Source organism: Musca autumnalis, unplaced genomic scaffold (genome assembly GCF_047663935.1).
Source record: "Musca autumnalis isolate F117 unplaced genomic scaffold, ASM4766393v1 scaffold_3, whole genome shotgun sequence".
NCBI lineage: Eukaryota > Metazoa > Arthropoda > Insecta > Diptera > Muscidae > Musca > Musca autumnalis.
This window is the reverse complement of record NW_027411866.1, coordinates 77,475,533-77,499,140: the sequence shown is the minus strand read 5'-3', so window position 1 is coordinate 77,499,140 and position 23,608 is coordinate 77,475,533. Positions and strand designations below refer to the sequence as shown.

General features: G+C 35.7%; 1 protein-coding gene across 6 annotated transcripts in view; it reads left to right on the top strand.

Annotated features, from left to right (window-relative positions):
* Positions 1 to 23,382, top strand: part of pigs (GAS2-like protein pickled eggs) — a 418,326-nt gene extending 394,944 nt beyond the window's left edge. For all 6 annotated transcript variants that reach the window (XM_073971921.1, XM_073971917.1, XM_073971920.1 and 3 more), the window contains 4 exons: positions 583 to 690; positions 15,018 to 15,205; positions 18,710 to 19,359; positions 20,124 to 23,382. In XM_073971921.1, the coding sequence (XP_073828022.1) occupies positions 583 to 690; positions 15,018 to 15,205; positions 18,710 to 19,359; positions 20,124 to 21,361 (2,184 nt within the window). In that variant the 3' untranslated portion in view covers positions 21,362 to 23,382. The remainder of the gene's footprint in view (positions 1 to 582; positions 691 to 15,017; positions 15,206 to 18,709; positions 19,360 to 20,123) is intronic.
* Positions 23,383 to 23,608: the final 226 nt, after the last annotated feature.

The window sequence follows — 23,608 nt, the reverse complement described above, 5'->3', positions numbered from 1 at the left end:
AATTACCCAACCCATGGTACTTTTGTCGCAAAATAATGAAAAATATTTCTTTTTTTTATATCGCAGCACTGTGAACCTATCTTTTTCATGTTTTGATACTCCTACTTTGCCCCTTAAAAACCATAACCACAATCATAAGCTAACCACAGCATTATAGGTAGCATCATCCTCATATTCCACTAGGAAGTCATCGATGTATGATGGCATGTCGGTTATTATTGTTATTGTTGGCCAAAAAAATAGTATGTGATTGTCTAGTAATTCAATTGAATATATTTTGAAATGATTACTTTACCGTAATCGATACTTAAAAAAACACTTTTTTGCAAGAGATAAGAAAAATGTTCGGTTGATGATTTCAAGAGTAAGAGCGATTTAAAATAATTTATAATAATAAAATGCCGGGTGAGTGCTTAGTTGTTCTGTCCTTTTTAAACATATGTTAAAGGACTAAATATACCACATTAAACTTGCCCTTTATCCATTTAAGACTTATGACTTTAAGCTTTAACATTTTCCTTTAAAACTTCTTAGAAATAATCAATCTCACGATCACTTTTATTTTCCTTCTTCTATTTCTAGGTTCGTGATTTGGTTGAGAAATGTACCTGTCCATCACAGTTCCCCATGGTTCGTGTCTCGGAAGGCAAATATCGCATTGGTGATACAAAAGTTTTAATATTTGTACGGGTATGTATGACTAAAATAAAATTCCCACATTTACATATACAAATTTCAACATTTAGCGGGTGTTTAAGCAACAAATTAAAACAGCAAATGATTTCTCTTCTCTGCAACAATTCATCAATTGTTTTATTGACGTGTCGGCTTTATTTCACCGACACAATCGTAAAGTCATTGATGTCAATATCTTGAATCTTGGCTTCTTGTCTTCTCTTTTTTTGTTTTGTGTGTGGTGTCAGCTAATTGGACAGCAACCGGGGTGTTAAGAAATATATGAACATTTGTTCAAAATGTCCCAATAAACACCCAACTAAACTTCAACTCACTCACATTGACAATAATAAACAAATAAAAAACATAAATTTATTTCGCTTTGAAATATTTAAGCACTTTTGCGTAAACACCTCACGAAATTGTCATCGTCGTCATCATGGGTAACTTCCTTCCAATCCTCCTCCATTGTCATCATTGGAAAAGGTGGCACAACAATTCCCATTCGACATAATTTCCAACAAAAGATCCTATTCAAGAGTCACCGTCGTCATCGTATTATTTTATTGTAAATTTTCGATTAAAACTGACTTGACTGACTGAATGACTCTGCCTGGACTAAAACTGTTTTTGCATGCAGCTCCAAATGTGGTGGCATTGTAAGCCTGGCCACATGACTGCCTGCCTGCTTGCCTTCCTGAATTCACTTACTCCATTACACGAGTCCATAGTCCGTTCCAATAACACCAAACTATGGGGTAATTGAGTACTAGTCGTAACTTAACATGGTGTCCATTAATACAGCAGTCAATACCGAACAACCAACGATTAACTGGGGTTCAGTGATTTTATTAACACAAAACAACGACTTGCCTGACTGACTCTCTTCATATGAATAGGCGAGCAAAAATGAAAAAAAAAAAAAAAACGCTACATACTTGCCCAATATGGAAATTTTTGTCGTTTGGTTCGACGACAACGACACGGACAACAATGTTGGCACTTTTGATTGTTTGGGCACGAAAACGATAACAAATTTCTTAAATGTTCGGCATGAATATAAACAACTAAAATGTATGTTCGCCGGTGGATCGTAAATGCCAAGGAATTGTAATTTTTATGGAGTTTTTTTTTTTTTGTTATTTTGTTTTGGACTATTGACAGACAATGTCTTGGGGTTGAAATGACACATCCTTGTTGAAAATGTAATAGACTTCAAAATGGACTTGGGTGATATTCCTTGATAGGAAAACATCTCGAGTTTTCCAGGATTCAATTCAATACTTTACATACTTTATTTTTAATTACTACAAAACATTTGTCCCAGTAGCGACTTCAATATCATCCAACCAGTTTCACTCATACCTTAGTCATACAAAGTAAATTTCCTTACCAAACAGCTAAAGACGGAACAATCATTAGTAAAGTATAGACCAAATTTAAGCTGGCTCCTCAAACACAAAACTCTTGAAATACCGTAGAACGTCCTTTCCAGATTGCATTTTTTAGGAATTGACCACTTTGTAGCGTTTTTCACTAGAAAAAACATTATTTCAAAAACTGAAAAGCCAGTTGATAATTCCCTTCGACAGGATGAAATTATGATATTTGTAGCGATCTGTACATTTTGCAAGGCTGTCAGTGCGTTTTGTAAACATTACTCTTTGTAATAGAGAGTAATGATGAAGTCAAGCCAATGGGGAAATACTCCAGACTTAAAGCAATCGTTTTAATAAACCCCATTTGATGTAAATACTTTACACGCGTAAAATAAAGCTTTATTGTCCTATGACAAGCATCGGTATATTGACATCCCAACTTCAAAGGACCCTTAATCAACAAATAAAATAACGGCGTACATCTTACCACATAATTTGTTTGTTGAATTATGACAAACTTCAACTTTTCAAGATGTTTTCAGAACACTCTCAATATCTACACACCCCGGGAAATGGATTTTCAAATTTAGTTCTTGTCATTTCCCAAAGTTTGAGAGTATAAAAGTGTGGAGTATGATCGTATTGAACAATTGTTGGGAACAAAAAAAGTTAGACCATATTTGTACATTAAATTTGTGTTATAAAATCGTTATCATGACCGCGTGCATTCTCTTTTTGGGGGCTCTTTCTTGGCTTGGATGTGTGAAGAACTTATATTTTATTCGGATTGTCGCTACACTTTCGACGGGATACGAGATGTTTTAGCATCCGCCTAACAACAAATCCACAGTCCAACTCTAGTCTAGTTGCATGGCAGTTATAATATTATGGTGCACCACTGCATACATTTCCACTCCAAATCACTTCAGGTTGTATATTCGAATATCGTTCGTTAGGCCATACACTGCGACTGCGCTGAAAAGAATCCTATCCATCTTGGTCTATTAGGGCCTTAGTTTCATTTTCTTTTTGCGCAATATTTTTTTACACAATAATCTTTAAAAATATCATTTTTATTGTTTAAGTCCTATTTAAACAAAATATTCTTAAATTACTGCATGATTATAGCGCAAAGAGTTAGGTGACGTATTGTTAGAGCCGTCAATTATACAACCCTTAGTCCTCTTCGAAAACATGTAATTAAAAATCAAAAGATATTCTCCTCGAATCCCCTAAAAATCTTATTTGGGCCCGTATAATATATAACATAGCTGAAGCCAAGGTTTAGCCTTTTAGAACACGCGACTTGTGATTGTACAAATTAAATATTTGTGGATAAAATGAAATGTTTTTGGAAGTGGCAAAAAATATTGGCCTTAAAAGATAATTTGCGTGGAAGCTGTGACTATATTTATGTTAAAAAATGGGTAAAAATGTATTGAAGCCAACTTGTCTTTTCTTTTTTTTTTGTTTTCTGTCGATTTGTGAGTAAACCACACTTCTCACGATTTTCCTGTCAAAGTAAATGTAGAAGCCAACTAAATGAGGACAATCTCACTAATGTATTTCTTTTCAAAATTTGATCTGCTTCTACCATTAAATGATGCTCATTGAAATAATTAGAGTTTTTATAATATTTTCTTTATTGTTTATTTTTATAGTTGACCTTTGGACTGTTTAAAGTTATGCTTTTTTGTTTGGCTTTAGGTCAGAATAATTAAAAAAAAAATTTGGTTTTGTTTTTTATTTACTTTTTTATTGTTCCAATATTTCGACTTTCCTCGAAAGTCATCATCAGGGATTTTTCACTTTTTGAAAGAAAAAACAAATAACAATTTTCTTGTAAATATATGGACATGAATATAAATATTGAGCGATAATTACATTTTGAACAAAACCAAAAATGTTTTTTAATTATTCTGACCTAAAGCCAAACAAAAAAGCATAAGTTTACTATTTTCTTTATTAAAAGCCGAAATAAAACCAACTCGAAAAATAATTAATTAAATATCACTATAAATGACCTTCGCCTTAATAAGGCAAAAATAAAAAATAATTCCAGCATGAGCCAGGCTGGGATTCGAACCTGGGTCTCCGACAACTGAGTGTCAAGGTTGCCGTCGTCTTAGCGTTCTGAGCCACCATCAACTTGTCAAAACTTTGGTAGACAATAATTGATGATCAAAAAAAAATCTTCTGATATGGGAAAGCAATTACTAATGATTTAGGAATAAAACTTACCATAGTATTTGTGAACATTGAAAAATGGGTTTACCAAGCAGGACTATAGCAAAAAGTTTGGAGTTTCAATTAACTGACATAATTTCGCATATGCATTTATCTAATGAAGTGCGATATATGTATATTAGGGTGGGGCGATTTGTGTGGAAGGAAAAAAACCTTAATGAGCCCTTCGCGTTTCTGATTCATGGGATTGAACTGAGCAAAAAAGTCCACTGGACCATATATCTACCGTGAAAATCGAGCCTCCCGATTTTGACTTTAAGTTTTTTATTGACGTTTTTTGGATATTTTAACATATAACATCCAAACCATTGAGATTTTTGATCCAACACAAAGACAAACATTGTAGCCAAGACAGTAATTGAAAACTCTCTAATACATCGCAAAAGCATTGGAACGCTCCTTCAGACTGTTTTGGCCTTAAGAATGTGCAAACTTTTCGGAAAATGTCGATAAATGACATTGTGCTACAAAATTTGACACGAAAAATATTCAAGTGTTCGGATGCAAAATTATATCGTGTTGGGATCCATGGACAACGACAATGCCTTTATTTCGTTTGGGTCACTTCGTTTTATTTTTTTATAAAGATAAAAGTAGTGAAAATCTGGGTTTCTTACATTTTCAAATTTAAACGGGCATATCATATTTTTTCCACAACGAATTTCTTTTGATCCTTCTTCCTTTTAAAGGGGTGAATAATGTCTTTTGAATAAGCTATTATTGTTTTAAATCGGTTAACAAATGGCTAAGTTATAGTGGTTTATGTCTGAAAAACCCCACAAAAAACCTATAAAGGAATTTCTCATAATTTTCAAAAATATAATGTTTTTTTGTTTTGTTCAATATTTATTATCGAATTAATTTAATATCACTATAAATGACCTTCGCCTTAATAAGGCAAAAATAAAAAAAACCGCAATAAATTTTGTCCGCAACAACCAAAAATTGGCTCGCGACCTGATTCGTACTAGGACATTTTTTCTTAACCTATATACAAAAAAGCTTTGATTTTGCGCGAAAAAAAATTATCCTTTTTTACAAAAATGGATTATGAAATTATTGACAATATTCGTGATATATTCATGACCAGAAGGTTTGTTGAAATTTGAAAAAAATTAGTTTCGAATCGTCTTAGAGGAACAACCCATTATAACTTTCGACTGATGATGATTTTAAAATGTCCTTGTCCGAAATGTTTCAAAGGACATATTGTTACGAATGTAACTGATAGGTTTAGGTTAATTTAGTTTAATTTCCGTTAATTTAAACATTTGAATTATAACGTAAAGTTTTTATTACGCAGTTACTTTATTTAAGCAACAACAACTACCATGTAGAACTCTATTTATTATTCTAGATGTTACTTTACCTTTTATTAATGTGTTTTTATTTGTCTTGCCATAATCATGTAATTATCGTTTAGTCTCTACTTCTTGTATTTCGTGTATTTGTTTGTTGTTGTAATTACGTCATTACTGTGCTGGTCTACTTGTATGTATGTGAGTATGGTTGTTCGCTTAGTGCGAATGTGCGTCTGTGTGTTCACTGCACAGATTCGAGATGTTGCCAGATTACTGGATAATTCTAGACCAAGGAGACTGTGGGATATAAATACAGGGGAACTGGCAATGACGGTTGAGTTGTGTTTTAAGCGTTGAACTGAACAGATCGGTTAAAGAATAGCTGCGTGCTAACTAGAGACTTGCTGTGTGCTTAGCTGTAACAGTCGGTTCTGAATAAGTGTAATAAAGTAAATAAAGCATTGTAGAAACGTAATCTAAAACGAACCCTGTTTTATTTGGTACAAATCGTATCGGGGAATAAAACAACGGACATTAGTTAAATTTAATTCCGTAACAATTGGTGTCAGGAAGTGAGGTTACGATCATCCTACAATGAAGTTTAAGGATCTACGAGTGGAAGACTTGAAGAAGGAGCTAAGTAAGTTGGAGTTGTGTTCTACTGGCAACAAGGCCGAACTACAAAAACGCTTGTTGGAAGAGTTCGAGCGCCGTGGAATGAACATCGATGAATATGAGTTCGACGGTAAGGAGGAAGTCGAGTTATCGGCAAAGGACGAATCCAGCGTTGAGGAAGTTTCGTCGGTAGCTGCCAGGGGTGACGATTTGAAATCAATGCTGGCTATGATGATGCTGGAAATGAACCAGAAAAATGAAGAAAATTCAAGAAGACTTATGGCGGAAATGAAATCTGACAACTTAAGATGTTAGAAGAGATGTCTAGGAAGAATGAAGAAACTTCCAAACTTATGATGGAAATGAAAGCAGAAAATTGCAGAATGGTTGAAGAAAATTCCAGTAAAATGATGGAGAAATTAGAGGTAAATTCTAGAACAATTAACGAGAAACTCGAGAACATCACGATGGTGATTGAAAAGAGAGTAGAAAACGTGGAGGTACAAATTAAAGAGTTGGATAAAAAGATTTTGTCTGTTGACGAGAAATTTCTGGCTCAAGATGAGAAGATTCTGGGCATAGAAAAGAAAATGTCGGAACTGGAAATTAAAGGCGGTCCAGTGAGAGCTATCTATAACGCGTTGAAAATTAAGCCTCCAGTGTTCGACGGCTCTACCTCTTTAAATGTGTTCAAATTACAGTTCGAGACATTGGCTGCTAGAGATTCTTGGAACGACAACGACAAGGCGGTATCACTCCTTATGGCATTGAAGGGTGATGCTGCTGACGTATTACAGAGTATTCCCGCCGCTTCTAGGAACAACTATGGAGATATAATGGCTGCTCTTGAACGTAAGTACGGTAGTGAACACAAGCAAGAGATCTACCGAATGGAACTGAGGGGAAGAGTCCAGAAGCCAAATGAGACCTTACAAGACTTTGCGGCTGATATAGAGCGGTTGGCGCAGTTGGCATATCCAGGAGAGACACATCCATTGGTGGACCGCATAAAGATTGAGACATTTGCAAGTGGTATTCGTGATCCAGAGATAAAATTTGCGACGTATGCGGCACCGATAGGAACATTTGCAGAAACCGTGTCATTTGCCCTGGCCCAAGAAACCGCGAGGATGCTGGTGAAACCTAAAGCTTACAACGTGAGGAGGCTGCAAGTTGAGGACAACAATTCCCAGACCGTTGTCGATCCGCTAAAGGATGCACTGATGCGTGTGAAACGAGGGGCTGGTAAAACGAGAAAGACTTGCTACAACTGTCGTAAAGCTGGACACATTGCACGAGAATGCATATTGCAACGACCAAGGCTCAGATCCACCTCACCGCCTTCAAAAAGCGACGACCAACCGGTGGCCAAGAATCTGGAAAGAGAGACATCAGGTGAATCAAATAAAATGAATTCCGTCAATCACGAGGCGCCGCTGGCAGAGGATGAAAACGATGGTCCCACAATTTCTATAGCCATAGTCCAGCAGGAGAATCACAACCTAACGGTTAAAGGCTTCGTCAATGGTGTATTGCGTACCTTGACATTGGACACCGGTGCAACAAAGTCCATTATTAGACCGGATTTGGTGAAAGGGAAGGTATTGCCGTTAAATGGAGTCAAATTGCGGACGGCCACAGGCGAGACTACAACGGTGCATGGAAAGGCCTACCAAAGGCTGAGCATGGGTAGAAAATCTGTAAATTTCGATTTTATAGTGGCCGATATTGTGGACGAAGTCATACTTGGTGTAGACTTCATGATTGCCTTCGATATCAACCTGGACATAAAGCACCGTGTGATGACTTGGTCCAATGTGGAAATACCGATAAGTGTGGGCTACAACGAGAAAAGCAAACATCGCCCAAAGGCAGAATCCGGCGAGATCGCTGTCGAGGTCCGTACGCTGAAGGTGGAAGCCGCCGACAATTGGCCCGGAGGAAAGCGGAAAAATCCAGCAACGAGGACGAGAAAGCGAAGATGTACGTCGAGGAAAGGTTTATCGAAAAGCGGCCGTACAACAAGGAAGGACAAGTCCGATGAAGACCAGGTGACACTTAAGAAGGTGACCACGAAGAAAGAAGGTATAGCGTCGCGATTCCTGGAGAGAAAGCAACGTCGTCCAGAAGAGCAAGAGTCCAAAGCTGACGCAGTAGAGGATACATCTAAATCAGTTGCCACCACTACAGAACGAGAACTGCGTTTAGTCAAGAGGAACAGGCTTAAGCGGGAGGCAGTGTTACCAATGTCCATACCACCGAGAGAGAACTGTGCCTATTCGGGACGAACAGGCTTAAGCGGGAGGCAATGTTACGAATGTAACTGATAGGTTTAGGTTAGTTTAGTTTAATTTCCGTTAATTTAAACATTTGAATTATAACGTAAAGTTTTTATTACGCAGTTACTTTATTTAAGCAACAACAACTACCATGTAGAACTCTCTTTATTATTCTAGATGTTACTTTACCTCTTATTAATGTGCTTTTATTTGTCTTGCCATAATCATGTAATTATCGTTTAGTCTCTACTTCTTGTATTTCGTGTATTTGTTTGTTGTTGTAATTACGTCATTACTGTGCTGGTCTACTTGTATGTATGTGAGTACTGTTGTTCGCTTAGTGCGAATGTGCGTCTGTGTGTTCACTGCACAGATTCGAGATGTTGCCAGATTACTGGATAATTCTAGACCAAGGAGACTGTGGGATATAAATACAGGGGAACTGGCAATGACGGTTGAGTTGCGTTTTAAGCGTTGAACTGAACAGATCGGTTAAAGAATAGCTGCGTGCTAACTAGAGACTTGCTGTGTGCTTAGCTGTAACAGTCGGTTCTGAATAAGTGTAATAAAGTAAATAAAGCATTGTAGAAACGTAATCTAAAACGAACCCTGTTTTATTTGGTACAAATCGTATCGGGGAATAAAACAACGTCTACACGGACATTAGTTAAATCTAATTCCGTAACAATATTATTTCCAACATACTTGAACACAAAAATGCTTTTTATGATTATAGCTCAGAGGGCTATGTGGCGTATGAAACATCGTCATTTATACAACCCTTCCCAGAAAAAAAAACTCGGATCTGTTAGTCATTATGTAACCAATTACAAACTAATGTAAACAAAAATAACTACTTATATTACTCCTTACTAAGCTATGAGTACGGTGCACAGAGCGAGTGTTTCCGACTACAAAGCAGAGGTTTGTGTGTTCAACGCTCACCGCCGGCCGTTTACTTTTTGTTTAAAAAACGAGGAACAGTTGGTGGAGCACATGTAAGCACATGTAAGCGATTAAACAACCCTCAATGTTCGTGTGTGTGGCCAAGTGTGTAGTGTGTTCGGCTACAAAGCAGAAGTTCGTGTGTTTAAAACCAGCAAAGACCGAAATAAATTACAAATATGAAGTGTGTTGAAATTGGAAACAAATTCCACATCAACTGTTTTAAGAATAGAAAATATATTTTTTAGCTTATAATAATTGTTCCACAAACATCCCCATAAGGGACAAGGGAGACTTCTCTCATATCAATGAGTGCACCCCGATTCATATTAGCTCAATGATATGGGAACTACAGTTTATCGCCGAGTCTGAACGGCGTGTCTAAGACACCACTTTTGTAGAGAAGTTTTTCATGGCTGAAATACTCAGGAAATGTCGCCAACATTACTGAGGGGTATTTTGCCACCGTTGAAAAGTGTTTTGATGTTGCCTGGCCGGGGAGTCGAACCCACGACCTTATGTGTGCAAGGCGGGTGTGCATACCATTGCACCACGGTGGCACCCGTAGCACGGCGAATTTTAGAAGGTGATCGAAAAGGCGAATTCAGGCCGTAGTCTTCATTCGCTGTCATTTTTTAGTGCGAAATATCCACAACGTTTAGAATAAAACGGTAAAATATTCTTCGCGAAGCTTAAATAAAGATGTTGTACACATATATACTTGATAGTAGAGAAATATTTGTTATTTATTTTTGATAAAAAATATGTTTTGACAGCAAATGAAGACATCAGTTGGTATTATTGTATCACCTTCTTTCTTACACCATGGCTTATAGCCTATTTTTCAACTTCCAGTGGCCATAGAATAAATTCTAATTCAGTGCGACATGCCCTTGTTGAAATAATGGGTCAGTAGGGGGTTTAGAAAGTAGTTACGGCTGCCAAAAATTCCTTACAAAACCCATTACTTTGGGAGGATTTTTTTGCTGGTTTGGTACTCCTTGCAAATATTAAAAAATAATAAAATGTTGGACCAAAGACATTCATTCTTCTGAATCCGTTTTAAACTATGCTAGTATACCCAAAATAACGACATCGGTCCAATGATTCTTCTTTGTGTTCGTAAAATATATATTTAGTCTTTTTGCCCTTCTCTTTGGGCGAAGTATGGTTACTTGGTGGTGGAAACTTTTTATTTTAAAACAGCCAGAACTTAGTCACTAGTCAGAAATATTTGAAAAGAAATAATTGGTTTGTTCCAGTACTGCAAGAATCTACTAATTATACCCTACACCACTATGCGGTAAGGGGTATTATGTGTTAGTGCATTTGTATGTAACATACAAAAGGAAGCGAGATAGACCCATAGTTCCTTCTAGGGATATATATAGAATCACTTTCTGAGTCGATTTATGCATGTCCGTCCGTCCGTCCGTCCGTCCGTTCGCAACATACAGGTCGCATTTGTTGACCGATTTCGCTGAAAATTTGGGAATAACATTTTTTTAGCCGTCGGAAGATCAAGTTCGAAGATGGGATATATCGGTCCACGTTTTGGTATAGCCCCCATATAACGGTACCCCCCGATTTACGGTATTTTGACGTTTTCAGCTACATTTTCAGACCGATTTGGCTATAATTTGACATTTAGGGTTCTTAAATGTCAATAAACTTATATAACAAAAGTTGTGGACATAGGTCCACGTTTCGGTATAGCCCCCATATAACGGTACCCCCCGATTTACGGTATTTTGACAGTTTTAGCTACATTTTCAGACCGATTTAGCTATATTTTGACACTTAGGGTTCTTAAGTGTCAATAAACTTATATAACAAAACTTGTGGACATAGGTCCACGTTTTGGTATAGCCCCCATATAACGGTACCCCGATTTGCGGTGTTTTGACGTTTGTAGCTACATTTTCAGACCGATGTAGCTATAATTTGACATTTAAAGTTCTTAAATGTCAATAAACATATGATAAAACTTGTGGACATAGGTCCACGTTTTGGTATAGCCCCCATATAACGGTTCATTTAAGTTCATATTTTCGTATAGCCCAGATACCTCCGAACTAGCTGTTAATGACATTTGAAGTTCCCACGTTATGTACCGATTTTCGATATCTTGAAGATTCTAGCTAAATTTTTTAACCGAATTAGGAGTTATTTGACATTAAAGGCTCCCATCAAAAACTGTCAACATAGGTCCATGTTTTATTATAACCCCCCTATATAACAGTACCTCCCAATTTCTAGCCCACCAAAAATTGTCAATATACATAGTTAGATATAGTCACCATAAAAAAGGGCCGCCCGAATGATGCATAAATGTACATAAACATTATCTGACATTTTAACGTACCCACTTAAAGTTGGGGACAGGAATGAAAAGTAATTATTCCATTTTAGTTCAGAATATTTTATGGTGGAGGGTATGAAAAGTTCGGCCCGGCCGAACTTAATGCTTTTTTACTTGTTTTTACTATTTTTTCCGATAACATAAAGGAAAAAATGTTATCGTAGTAAAAAATAGTAGCTTCTTGCAGGTTCTGGAACAAAGCAAATGTTTCAAACATTCTTTCAAAAATATTTTTTTGGTTGTAGATCATATACTTATGTGGCATATGATTATCGTCGTCAATTATATAACCCATTGTGCTCTTTACATAAATAAAACAAAATTTTTAGCGGGAGTACTTATACGAAAATTTTCTGTAGTGGAATTCTGTAACTAATTTTACGAGTTACCGACAAAAATCGGTAAAACTAAAATACTTATAATTTCAGTAATTAACGAAAATTTTCGGTAAATCAACTTAAAATAAAATTTTTCATTTATAATTTTGCGTTTTAACTTTACCCATGCTGCAAGAAAGAATGTGATACAATAATACCAACAGATGTCTCATTTACTGTCAAAACAAAATTTGAATTAGAAATTAATAACAAAATTTTCGCTTCCATAAAGAATATCCGTTTTCTTCTAACTTTTGTGGATATTTCGCGCAAAAAATTGACAGCAAATGAAGACTACGGTCTGAATTCGCCTTTTGGATCATCTTGTTAAATTCGCCTTGATTTTACCGATATTTGTCGGTAACTCAGAAAACGAGTTACAGAATTCCATTATTGGTAAATAAAAAAAATTGTAAAGCTAAAAATGTTTGAAATTCAATGACAAAAGAATAAAGAAGGCCAAGACTATTTCAAACTAAAGGCCTGCGTACATAAGCTGCCTTGCCTGCTTACCTTGCTTACTTCTGATATAAGAATAAAAAAGAAAAGGGCAACCCAGTTCGAAATTTGCTTGGCCTTCTTTATTCTTTTATTTTTATTATGTCAGAAATGAAGTAGGAAAGCAACGCAACCAGGCGAGGCAGCTTATGTACGCAGGCCTTAAGTTGCCATTTTCCTCTTTATTCTGTTATTTTTATTATGTCAGAAATGAAGCAGGAAAGCAAGGCAACAAAGATATAAATACATAAAGATTTGAAAACATTAACATTACGATATCATAACATTCTGTTAAGTAGTTAACCATTCCGGGCGATTTTAACTGATAAGTTCATACTCAATGAACTGGAAACTGTTATGGAATACAATCCAGAGTCCAAATTGTTGCTTTCCTACAATTTGTATAAGCCGAATTGCGCTTTAATGGGGTTTTTAACATTAACATACCCCTGTTGTTGATAAAATGAAGGGCAACCTTGTTCGAATTTAACTGGACCGTTCTTTATTCTTTTATCAGAAATGACTTAAACAAGAATGTCATGATCCTTATGACCTTTAAGGCTTATTTTTCCGTTTCGCTTTTATGTTTATGTTGTTACTGGTAAAAGAATAAAAGGCAAAGGGCAGCCTAGTTCAAATTTGGCTTGACCTTTCTTTATACCCTTTCAGAAATCATAAAGTTATGAAAACGATGCGCAAGAACTAAACGGGAATAGTGCATTCAGTTTTGACCTTTAGACCTCGCTACATAAGCTGCATGGCATTGTTGCTTAAGTCATTTCTGGTAAAAGAGTTAAGGCCTGGGTACATAAGCTGCTTTGCCTGGTTGCCTTGCTTTCCTGCTTCATTTTTGACATAATAAAAATAAAAGAATAAAGGAGGCCGAGCAAATTTCGAACTGAGTTGCCCTTTTCTTTGTTATTCTTTTATCAGGAGCAAGCAAGGCAACCAGGCGAGGCAGCTTATGTACGTAGGCCTTAAAGAACAAAATTGGCCTTTACCTTTTAAGATCAAAACTCAATGGATTTTTCTTGTTTGCTTCTTTTTTCTTGGTTAATCATAAAGAAGATTAACCTGGTGCTAATAATAACAGCTGATAGATTTTAATCTTTCAAATCCCTTGTTATTGGAAATCAATTGTATAAAAACGTGTGCTGTGCTGTGTTGCTGTGCCAATTGGCCAATAGGCTTCTATCGCAAACGTATAAATAAATAAATAAATAAATAAAACTCAATTTGGCAGCTTGAAGGATTTTCTTGATGTTGTTGTCTTGTTGCACTACTTACGTGACCTGTTAAATAGACCTTGTAAGAAACCCTACGTGTTTCCCGTTGTTAAGCGTTTCATTCGACATCTTGCTAAGGAAGTTAATCGTACGTCGTAATTACATATTATCATTTTATTTTGCAACTGAATCAAACTTGACGCCAAATAATGAAAAGTGTCAAACAGTTTGGTTAGGAATATAAATCCAGGCTCCCATTAATATAAACATATTATATTTTTTAATCTGATATTGTTGTGGATTAAGCGGCTTATCTTCGAAAAACACACATTGCTTAGGTATTAAATGTTATTGCTTTCACTTCCATGGCAAATGATTTGGATTAAATTCCATCTCCCCTGTCTGCCCGTGTTCAGCCACTATGACTATTAAATTTTCAGAAATCCATGTCTTTTTTTTCCTACAATGTGTGCAATTTAATAATTCATGACTACCGGTTTTCCTAGACTGAGACTGTCAGCCACCACAAAATGCCAATCAATCAAAGAAATGAAATCGGCATTTTGTGAAACAGCTTAGATAACAAAGATGTGGTGCATCCACAACATCCCTTCCTATTCGTACAGACAACAAAACATTGCAATTGACAGAAGCGCCAGTTTTGCTAAATTGAATAGCAGCCACTAAATGTGAGTGCCAGAATGCACTAAAAATTTAGTAACAATAAACCGTGTTGATGATGACGATGATGATAATGCCTCAATGATGATTTATTAAAGAATAATTACTTGTCAAATTATCTGGACGCAATAATCTACCATTACATTTAGTAAAATAGTTCTCCAATTGGCGTATGGCACACACATTCCTCCCTGCCTCTTCATGCCTTTTTTGCTACCAACCAAAGTAACATGAAACCCCACAAACACCATGTGGCACATGGCACACAAGTCTGCCTGTCTCCTGTATCTATGTGCAACCACCATAGATGATCATTCAATTTTATCGATGCTGCGCAAAAAAAATTAATTTGTATTACAACAAATTTATTAAATTGTAATTTTTCTTAATTTCATTTTCTTCATCTTCACTGCTTTCCTTCTTCCTTTCCAGATATTACGTTCACACGTTATGGTGCGTGTTGGCGGCGGTTGGGATACACTCTCACACTATTTGGATAAACATGATCCTTGCCGTTGTAAGGCACAGCATCGTTCATCGGTGGCCGCACGTTTAATACCGCGAGCCAATCAGCAAACAAATGGCATTGAGCTGCATAAAGCTCAGGTGATATTTGAAAGGTAAGCGCTGAAGAGTTTTTATTTTCCGTTTTTTAATATATGATTTCCAACGCCAACATCTAGTTGGCTGGCTATGTACATAGTATGCCACATAGCATGATGAAGCAAATTTGTCGAATAAAATATTTATAGATTTTATTTATGCGCATATGAGGGGCAATCAGGGATGGGAGAACTAAAATACAATCTTTTAAACGCAAAATTTTACTCAAACATTTGATGTATTTTCAGCTTTTAAGAAAACCAATAAACGTCTGTGTGGCATAAACAACATGGCATTATGGCTTAAGTCATTTCTGAGTGGTCGATCTAAATTCGAACTAGGTTCACCTTTACAATTTAGCCTTTTACCAGAAATAACTTGAGCAAGAAAGCCAGCCGCATAGACATAATTAACACTTGAATCTAAAACAAGTATTTGGTGCAAATACGTTGTTTATATGTGAAATAATTTGAATTGACAACTTAAATTACCCTTTTTAACCTGTTAGATGTAAATGCGGCCTTAAGTACTTCACTCTTAATGTCTAATAACATATTTACATCAAACCGGTGTTAGTAAATCTTGCCATTTAATCTTTCAATTACTGGAAATTTAGTTTCAAGTGTAAATTAGTTTTTATATGAACCATGGCACAATTACCAAGGTAGTGGTGACACACCAGTAGTGGAATTCTGTAACTCATGTTTTGAGTTACCGACAAAAATCGTTAACAACCAAAATAAAGTTATCGCTAAGTCCTACCGATATTAGCAGTGTTGTCAACTTGTATTGACAATTTTGCGTTTTAATTTTACCGATTTTTGTCGGTAACTCAAAAAATGAGTTACAGAATTCCATTACATCTGTTCGAATATGAAATGTCAAACCCCTTTATAAAAAATTATTTTTGTTGTAATTTAGCCAAAAACATAAAGAAAATTTTGACATAACATATTCAAAGTTTTACGATACTACTACCTTGGTAATTGGTAATTTTTTTACGCAGTGTTGAAATATAGCCGCCGCAGTCGAATATGTCATTGTTTGGTTGGGCGCCGCATGAAATACTTAAAGGAATTATTAGGCTCCCAATTATAATTTTTCAGTTTAGAATCACTTACATTATTTTGGAAATTAGATATATTATCATAACACTTGTTATGTAAGATGAACTGATATATCATATATTAACCATCTCGTACCAAAATTTGGTTCTGCTAGATGCAACGTAGTTTCACATTTGATCCAGTCCTTTTTTGGATCAAGATCTAGAGTACTTATGATTGATACATATCGCCTCTTACTAATTGTACAACAGGTTGTACAACTCTGATATTTGCCTTCGACTAGGCGAATAAATTGCAATTGAGTATGACAAATGGTTTAGTTTGCAGTCAGCACTACCACATTAGGTTTTATCTTCATAGTCATCATTAGCAACGCTAACAACAGCAACAATAACAACTAGAAACTATTAGCAGCAGATACATCATGATCTTAATAAGTGATCAATATAATTTGTCTTCCTTGATCAATTGAAATAAATAATAACAACAATAAAACGATTGATAAATCGATTGATCGCCAACATTATTTGGGGAGTGTCTAAATGAGTTGAGGGAGCAATTAAGTTTGCAAATAGGAACACCAGCACTAAGTAGTAATACAACAATAGGCTATAGTCATAAGATTGATGTTGTCTAGAAAAAATAAACAATAAAAAGAAAATTTCATTTCTCCCCACCGCTTTTGACAAATTAACTTTTTAAATGGCTCTGAACTGAAACATGGAGCTCCACGAATAACACCGACGTTACTTGGGGACCATGTCAATATAATAAATGTATAGCGGTAATCTGATATCGCTTTCATACCCCAAATGGTTGCAATTTGAATTTGACAACCTGTAATTAGTCGCAAGGTGACAAGCCATCAGGGTGTAATAATAACGCGGTAACGTTTTGTTTTAGACTTTAAGTTTGTTTATTTTTTTTTTGTTTTTGCTCTGTTTGTTGTTTTGTCATTTTATTCTAATCTAGAATTATGTTAATAGACAAGAATTATGGTAATAAATTGCCAAGCGAGAAAATGGCGTTTAGTTGAGGTGACAATTTAAATCAAGCAGGGATTTGATTCCAAAAACAAGATACTTTTTATATGTAAATGTATGTAAAGAGGGACAGATAAGGGGAAACTGAGATTCAACTTAATTGTAATTTATAATGGGCGTCAATTGCAAATCTATAGATTGAAAGGAATCCATTTCAGTGGAGGGTAAATGCTGAGATGCTTTATTTTTTGCGATCTGAGGACATACTTCTATTTAAATCTTTACTGCGCCTGTACAGTTTTTTAGATACCCAGATCGATAACGACATTAAGGACTAAAACATCCAACGTTTCAGTAAAGTTGAGCGCAATTTCTGATGAAATAATAAAGAAAAAACGATCTATGTTGCCTATGTTCTTTTATCAGAAATGACGCCCAACTTTTAAAGTTCAGTAATTTTGGGCATGGTATAACAATATAAGATAACATCATTACCCAGCTGACTGTTGGTGTCAAATTCCGTACGACATTTGGTATATTTATTTCTATTTTCGATGTATATTAGGGATATAATTTTTTAAGGAAAAATATATCATTCAGAAAGAAAACAATTTCCCATAAAGAATTCTTCATATCGGTGACATGTAACCTCCACCAAGTCCGAACGACGTGCCGCACAGTATAACACCGCTTATAGAGGCGATACAACATTTGTTAATATGTGTGGTATTTTGTTCAATTTGAAAAAATAAGACCCTAATAAACATGAAAACAAAAATATTGAAACAGCTTCTCCTTTTTTAATGAATTTTTAGCGATCCCGCACATTGATGCAATAATTCAACTTTCTACAAGAAATTATGCATTTAGTGGAATTATACGGAAACATTCAAATTGCAACAAATTTTCATTCATGTTTTTCAAAATATTCTATTAAATGTGAATAATATTAGTTTTTTAAATTCCAATAATTTATAGACATTTCCTTGTTTTGTTTACAAATACCGGTGACACTAACGTTACAAACAAAAACAAATTTCTATGTGGTTGTTGTTGAGTTGTATTTGTTGTAGTATTTACTTTACCTTATTTGTTATACCATGAATGTTGGGCGTCATTTTTTATAAAGAATAAAAGAGCAAGGCAACCGAATTTTTCTTTATTTTTTACCAGAAATTACGTCCAACTTTACTAAAACGTTGGATGTGTTTGCTTCAATCAGATCGTCGCTTGGTTTGCTCCCTTTGCTCTAGTAAAACAATAAATGAAAAAGGGCAACCTCGGTCGATTTTGTCTCGGCCGTTCATTACCAGAAATGAATTTTTACTTTGATGTAATTGAAACTTTAAGAACTAAGGCGATTATCTTTAGACGTTTAGCATATAAAACTGCCACTTTATTTTTTATCGAACACTTAACTTTCCATTTAACTAATCCGACTAATCCTCTCTCTTTCTATATCATCTTTCAGATCACCACCAACAGCACGCAAAAGTATTTCCAATCACAACAATACAGCCACAGTAAACAACACCCTCAATACCTCATTAGCCGCCGCCAGCAACAACAATCATTCGGCTTCTTCATCATCTTTGCTTGCACCCGTTTATGGAGGTCTCAATAAAAATCGTAGTCCTAGTCCAACAATACAATCACGTAAATTTTATACATCACCACAACATCATGAAATTGCCAACACCACAGCCTCACCCTCGTCATTGACATCGCCCAGTGTTGTACGCCGTTCCATGTCACCAAGCCCCAGACGTTTAATTGATATGCGTAAAAAGCAAACATCTTTGGATTCTTATAACAATGGTCCAAAGTCGTTACCTATTACCGTGGAACATGATGGCAATTCGGGCCATGTTCAATATGATTCTTTCGATCAGACACAATCTTCATCGGGTCATCATCATCATCATCATGGAGGACATGCTGCTGGCGGAAATTTGAATTCCAATGATACAAGTTCAAATAGTAATAAATTTGAAAATATTAGCGATAATGGTAGTGAAATCAGTGATGAAGGATATCGCAGTTTGGGTGTCATCCAGTCTAATGCTCAAAAGCGCGAATCCATACATAGCCAAGCATCAATTGATGACGCAGAAAATAATGGTGAGTAGGAAAAATAAATATTTTACAGGCTTGTCTGTTTGGCGCCCAAAGTTAAACTTAGGCAAACAGAGGAAATAATATTCTTGGTTTGTGGCTGCAGGGTTTTTGGAAAGTTCCCCACCCAAATCTCGGAAAGAAAGGACGTCACTAGCACTAGCGACGTTTAAAATTTTAGCACAGTCCGAAAAGTGTATTTAAACTGGATTTAACGGCAAAGTATTGAACTTTTTTAAGGATGGAAGGGCACCGAGTAATCCATCTTTGCACATAATCTAAGATACACCTTCAAGGTCTTTAGTAGCTAACAGAAGACCTTTTAAGGTCTTCTATAGTAGAAAGGAAACATTCTATAATAGATCGATGATTTTTTTCGTTTACACCTTTCTAAAGGTCTCAGCAGTTATTTTAGTTGGCGTCCGTGAGGAAATTTGGAGCATGCGAATCATTATCTCAGGAATCTAAGGCCTTATATTCCATGCCACTACATCTTTTACTGCTTTTGCAGTGTCTCAGTTGGCGCCCAACGTTAGTTCCACCAACAAAATTTTGAAAAAATTAGTTATACAGAGATTATCTGACCCTTTAAAATTTTCGGGGCTTTAGCTCCTGTTTTATAGTTTTGTAGCTCACTTTCTTAAATTTTTTGTATTTAATTTCATACTTTTATTACGCCTGTTTTTTTTTACAAAAAAAAAAGTTCTCTACCATAACAGATACTACTAAATACTAAAATCCCCCCATTTGTGTTCTTTCTCTCATTCCAGTGCGTCACGATCAAACATCAAGTGATTCCCAATTTTCGCCTAGTGAAGATATAACCAACACATCACAAAAAACTCCTGAAACTATGGACAATAGCTATAACACACAAACTGATGATGACATACAACATCATCATCATCATCATCACCACGATATGGACAATGGTCCCCAATCATTGCCAGCCATCTTAAATGCTGAAAACATACAAGTTGGAAGCAACAAATTTGAACAATCTGGAATTTATATTACCGATGAAGAAATAACTGTTGATGTCTCCTCTAGCAACACGGGCTTAAAGGAAAGTGGATTTGCTGCAAAAATGCTGGGTGGTAAAGATGCTCCCGATGCCGCCAGTAAAACTGCTTCCAATAAAAATCTCTCAACGAATAAAAGTAAAATTCCCTATTCCCCAATGGCAATACCACAAAGACGTCGCAGCATTGACAACAGTACCTGTAGCACGGGAAGTTTACAGGATTTGCATTCTCGCACAGGTTTACCGGTTATGAATCGTGCCAAGCCTGTCTATCGTTCAATGAGAAAGCCACCAACTGCTGTTAGTACTATTAGTGAAGTCAGGAAAAGCAAGTCACCAGCACCTGCGGCACCCGCAGCTACAGCTAAGAACATTAACAATACCTGGAGTGGTAGAAATGCCCTTACTGGTGGTGGACGGAAACGCCCCACTTTGTCAAGTGATACCTTTACACCGAATACCGGAACTGCTGGCTCGGCATCACCTTTTGAACGTAATTCAAAAACTCGTTCATCCCACATTATCTATGATAGCAATGGTCGCAGGGTGAAGGGCTGTACAGCCTCGCTAACAACATCACCAACCAAAAATCATGCCAATTCACCATTGGCCCAACAGCTTTTGGAAGCAGCCAGTTCAGCTAAAAATGATGCACAAATTCTAGAGAAAATGAAAACTCTTCTGCTACAATATTCGACAAGTAATACCAAGTTGCAAAATGGTGGTGGTGCAGCACGGCCACAACAAAACCCCAAGAAACCAGTATATGATGATTTCACCAGTGCCTGGGTCCATAGTAATGGTAATCTAGAACGCTCCGCCAGTTGTTCACCCCCCACTAAGGCACCATCAAAACGTAGCTCTGCCGCTTCATCGTGTGAAAGCAATGCTTCACGTGACATGTCAGTGATTGTATCACCACGACGTGAACGTGGCATGTCTAAGATTCCAGCACCAGTACGTCAACATACGGAACTTTACTAACATAAACTGATGTCTCCACAAATTCGTCGAATTGTGGGAATTCCACAATTGCCTAGAAAACCTTAGCATTTAAGACAAAAGGAAAATCATCTGAACAATAATATCAGCAACAACAATAATAATGGAGTGTAGCAGTCAATGTGAATGTTTGACCAACTTGTAATATTGCCAGGCCACATATCAATGTGATTTTATATGTCTCCGGCTAACATTTGAATGGAAAATATTGTCATGTGTGATCAGGTCTATAGATTATGAATGTGCAAGGCTAAAGTGAGATTTACATTAGCGTTTATTATCATGAGATAGTTTGTGTTACCATTTATCTCTGTCAAATGTTTTGTAATAACGGTTAAATTAAATATAATATAGTCATGATAGTAAGTGATAGTGTGAATGCACTGTAATACAGCATTGCCACATTTAAAGAATCTTGTTTGTTTAAGTATTGCCATATTAAATTATTGACAAAGGTCATGAAATGTTCAAATAGACATGGATAAAATATGTTCAGTGCCACAAATACAAAATTTCATCTTAAGATTTAAGCACTCGGCACAATAACAACCACATAGAAGTTAGGTAAGCGATGCCAAGTTTTTCTTGCAGTTTTCATGTGGTTGTTGTAACGCCACACTCGACGGAGACATTATGCCGTGCTCTTTAGAGCCCCGAAACAAAATATAAAATTAGTATTAAAATCTTCATGAAGTTCGCCTATTTCCAAATGGGCTATATCACAAGATGAGATCTGATTAATTAAACGTCAAATAAAATATGACATGCCTGTAATATAGTTTTTTTGTGGGACTACTACTATAAATCAGTTGGTATTTAAAGACTCTGCACAATGGCTGCGTTGGGTGCCGCGTTCCAACAACAACATGAAAACTTAAAGAAAACACTTGGCATCACTTACACTTTTTTCGTGTGGTTGCTGTTTTTGGCGCGTAAAACGGCACTCAACGAACCGAATATGTTTTACCCATTATCTAATGGCTATATTACCCCACATGTTTTTCATATGTATGACATCAGGTGGTCTGTATATTAGTATACCCAAAGTGACAACATATATGTAAAAAACATATGCTGTAATATAGCCATTAGATAATGGGTAAAATATGTTCGGAACCTGGAATTCAAACAAAGATAGTTTCTCTAAGAAGAAACTAAGTCTTATGGCACACGGTGAACTTTCACTAATTTACTTACCATTTTATAGAAGACGAAAAATAAAGGAAAAAAGGAATGGCAATGTAACCTAAAATGAGGAAAATAAATTAATCGTTTATTTCACATGAAAATTTCTGCGTGTAAATGGTTGTAAAAATTTAAAAGAGAATTTAAGAAAATGTGTTTACGGCAAGTTTCAGCGTGTGGCATTAGACTACGTTTTATAATACTGTCCCCTCTGTTTTCCTCCTACCGATATACTTTTCTGTCTATTTGATTTCCCAGTTTTAGAAAATATAAGAATAATTTGACGTACATATGTATATGCAATCATCTGTGATGTAAATGCACTATAAGCAAACAAGATTATTTGCAGTTGGCAATGCTGCCGCAAACTGTAATGGTCAATCGCATGTTGGGGAAATGAATGTGTTCAGAAACAAATGGAAATGAGGTATAAAATTAAGATTAAAGTTGTGAAAAATTTTGATTATACTATTAGTAAGTCGAAGGCCACACTAGAATGGTCTCGTGAAACAAATTGAACGCCTAAATTAACGCAATTTGTTTCACGAAACCACTCTTGTGTGATCTTCGACTAAAATCATTTTTATACCCTCCCAATATGGTTTAAGGTTTCTTTTATCTTCTTTAATGAAACTTCGAAGTTTTAAACGAATTTATCAAATCCTAAATATGCGTTTTTAGAGAGAAAAATAACATCACTTAGAGAGAGACTGCCATAATAATTTTTCACATTTCTAATCAACTTTTTCTATCCTGCATTTAATCCTAGAAAACCCAAGCATTTTGTATAAATATCTTAGAAAACAAAAGAAAGAAAACCTTTACCATAAAGCCTCCAAGAAAACTTTAAACTCCAAAATCAGGTCATAAAGATTGTAATCATAGATTTAAAATGCCTCTTTTTTATTTCCAAAACTCCTAAAAATTTTAAAAACACCAATTTAGAATTTTTTATAAAAGAACAATTAGTAAACATATATACATTCATATTGCTACTACTATTATACATATATAATATTATATTCTGGATTTTAATCGGATGAT